The sequence below is a fragment of the Chiloscyllium plagiosum genome, unplaced genomic scaffold (assembly GCF_037043375.1).
Source record: "Chiloscyllium plagiosum isolate Xiang-an unplaced genomic scaffold, Cpla_swu_hap1 HiC_scaffold_7, whole genome shotgun sequence".
Lineage (NCBI taxonomy): Eukaryota > Metazoa > Chordata > Chondrichthyes > Orectolobiformes > Hemiscylliidae > Chiloscyllium > Chiloscyllium plagiosum.
In genome coordinates this window covers 12,738,026-12,741,425 of record NW_028270145.1, presented here as the reverse complement: position 1 = coordinate 12,741,425, position 3,400 = coordinate 12,738,026, and the positions used below count along the sequence as shown (strand labels likewise).

At 38.3% G+C, this 3,400-nt stretch overlaps 1 protein-coding gene across 1 annotated transcript; it reads left to right on the top strand.

The window, feature by feature from the left end:
- Positions 1-274: 274 nt before the first annotated feature.
- Positions 275-2,690, top strand: LOC122551324 (gamma-crystallin M2). The gene is made up of 3 exons (XM_043693033.2): positions 275-421; positions 506-748; positions 2,359-2,690. The coding sequence occupies exons 1-3, from the start codon at positions 413-415 to the stop codon at positions 2,632-2,634; spliced, it is 528 nt and encodes a 175-aa protein (XP_043548968.1). The 5' UTR covers positions 275-412; the 3' UTR covers positions 2,635-2,690.
- Positions 2,691-3,400: the final 710 nt, after the last annotated feature.

Genomic DNA, 3,400 nt, shown 5'->3' with positions numbered 1-3,400 from the left:
TTATTGCATAAGGGCACTACCCCTTCGAAACAAATTAGAGTATGATTGAATGCCTTCATTCAGACTAGACAGGATCAGCTCTCAGTTGTCACACATCGTTGATTCAGAAGTCCTTTTGTCTAAGAGATTAACGTACAGCTGTATGTAAGCCAAAACAAAAAAGCTTATTTTTACAGAACTGACAAAACAATGCAGCACAAAATTGTGATAATGGATTTTTTGTAATGTTGAATCAGGAATTATTTTCTTGTTCTGAGAACAGATTGCGTTGACCATACAAAAGAAAGGTTTTATGCTAACAATGGACCATCATTACATCTCATTTTGATTGAGTTGTATAAAAGGGCCCAGTACATTACTGCAAATGAAGTCTCTGGAACAGAAATTTTGAGATCCACACGAATTGGACAGAATGGGAAAGGTGAAATTAATTTATATTTGATTTATTTTAAATTAATTTCTTTGAACATGTGCAGCCTTAGCTAAGACATGGTTATTTTTTCAGGTTATCTTTTACGAGGACAGGAACTTCCAGGGTCGGCACTATGAGTGCAGCAGTGACTGTGCTGACCTGTCCCCTTACTTCAGCCACTGTAACTCCATCCGTGTTGAGGGTGGCTGCTGGGTGGTGTATGAGAAACCCAATTACATGGGATACCAGTATGTTCTGACCAAAGGAGAATACCCTGACTACCAGCGCTGGATGGGATTCAATGACAACATTAGGTCATGTCGCACTTACTCATATGTAAGTTTCAATTTCTTGAATGAATTTTAGAACTTTCTGAATTTCTGAATTTCCATTTTTTTCTCTTGATCTGTTATTATATCAGATGTAGCGGGCCCTGTAATGTGATGTGATGGATGGTTACAAAACACTGAAGGAATTGCATTCAGAGAATAGCTGCCAGAACCATTTAGCTCTTGAGAACATTCTGTCATTCAATAAGTTAATGTCTGACCTGCAATCCAACTCCATATCCCTTGGACTAGTATCCTTAAATATTGTTGGATAACAAAAGTCTATGAAGCTCAGAATTAAAACTAAAAATGGATCCATCAATTGATGTTCGTTGAAGAGAGTTGTAAACTTCTGTAGCACTTTGTTAATAGAAATCTTTCGGAATTTCATCCATGAAACATTTGATTCAAATTTTTGGCTTGTGTCCCCCAGTACTGGCCTCCTTAATCAGTGGAAATAATTTCTTTGCATCTATGCTTAATAGCTGGAAAACTTTGATTAAATCACTCCTTAACCCTTTTACTTGCAGGGAATAAAAATAAATCTTATTTGTATAATCTTAGAGTCCAGGTGTCAGTTTGGTAAATTTTGGTAAATACTCCCACCAATATCCTTGTAAAGTGGATAGCAGCGAGAACTGCTCCTAATACCTCAGGTATGGCCCAACCAGCATTGCTGAAGCATAACTTTAACCTGCATGTATTCTCAATGTAATTTGTGCCTGTTGATCACATTATATGGATCTTTGTTCTTGGACTTTTGAGTCTCTTTTGGTTTCTACGCTCTATAGCATTTTGACACTCAGAAAGTACTCAAATTTATCCTTGTTTAGTCCAAAATTTTCTTGACATTGAAATCAATTTGCCAGTGTTTAATTTAGTAATATCCATTTTTAATTTAATGTTGACTTTTTCTTGTCCTACCTGGAGCTGAAATATTTAAAGCATATGTGGGTTTCAGCACTTTAAGTAGTCATTAGTTGATCACTTAAGAGCCTCAGTTGGAGGTGAGCTGGGAAACTGACGCTAGACCCTTCCCACCTAGAACTTAATTTCTGGGTGGCAAAGGGTACACTAGTCTGCTTACAACCCATTAATTAAAGTTCACTTCCCACCTCCAAGTCTGCCACTTCCATGGAGGGAAAGAGTAGATAAAGAGAAACAGAATAAGTATGAAGAAAATATTTATTTTGAACTTGACATTTTGAGAATCTCCTACAATTTATTATCTTCAGGAATTAAGTTGGACCGATTAAACTGATCCCTTTCTAGTTCAGTGTGTGCCCTGAGGCATTGCATTAACAATGATCAGAGATTGTTAACTTCATTGTGGTTGAGTTCCAGTTCTCACATTTTGCAGGGAGTTTAATGAAAAATTAGGTAATTGAGTAAAATAAGTGCACCAGTGCCTTCTAAAGGTTCACAGCTAATGATCTAACTCTTAATCTCTTGAAGTTGCTAGTTGCTTTGTGCATTAATAATGGTGTGTGTTATTAACAAAATCTTATTTTCAAAGTAAAATTCAACACATTGTTTTTGGCAAGTTTTGTCTCTCTCTTATTTGCATGTTTTATTTACATTAGTGTTTTTGGTTTAATGATTTTCTAAACTCTATAGTCCAGTGATGGCTCCTACAGAATGAAAATTTACGAGAGGCCTGACTTTGGAGGGCAGATGATGGAATTCATGGATGACTGTCCATCTGTCTACGATCGTTTCCGTTACCGTGACATTCATTCCTGCCATGTGATGGACGGTTACTGGATCTTCTATGAACATCCCGATTACAGAGGGCGACAGTACTTCCTGAGACCCGGTGAATACAAGAAGTTTAGTGACTGGGGAGCAACTTGCCCAACAATTGGATCTTTCCGCCGTGTAATGGATGTCTAAATATTTTGACAAGCTCAATGCTGGTTCAGAAATAAACACAGTTTTGACTGCTACAATTATGAGTCTTCCATTCGTCTTTATTAAGTAATGCAAATATTTCTCAATATTTTAAACTTTAAACTCTGTATTTAGACAGTATCCCATTTCTACTACATTGAATCATGACCAGATGGCAGTCCTGTAGATTACGTTTAGTTTTTTAAACCAGTACGGCATTTGACGGCCTCCAGACAGCTAGGCAGCTCTTGATGCCTTTTGGAAATTCCAGTTAGCCCCTGAAAATTGGTCTGAATAGGCCTTTAAAGAACCTTAACTGGCCTATCCTTGCTATTTGCCTAGTCCAGTTTGTAGAAATGCAGCCTCAGTGCTATATATAGCATGCTGCTGTGTCTTCAGATGGAAGATACACGTGGAGTCAATGGAAAGCCCTGAAACCAGGCTCCGGGATGATGTTATGTGCATGTTTAAAGTAAGTCTGGCAGTGGACAAACTTCCTAGCGATGCTTACTAGTTACAATGATTATAGCGAGGATTTCAGTGCTAAATTGCTGCACCCCTCAGCAGGAGGTCCAAGTTTGTGTGAGTCTAGCACTACTTGATGATAACCTGTACTACATAAAACTAGCAGGAGGTGGCAGTGGTGAAAGAGAAGAGAGTAACCACAAAAGCTTCAGCATGGCCCAGGCTTTCTTAAAGCAGGCCCAGAGGCTTTGATGCAGAAAGAAGTGTACACAAGGAGAGAAGGCATTTTCCCACTGAGGTCCAG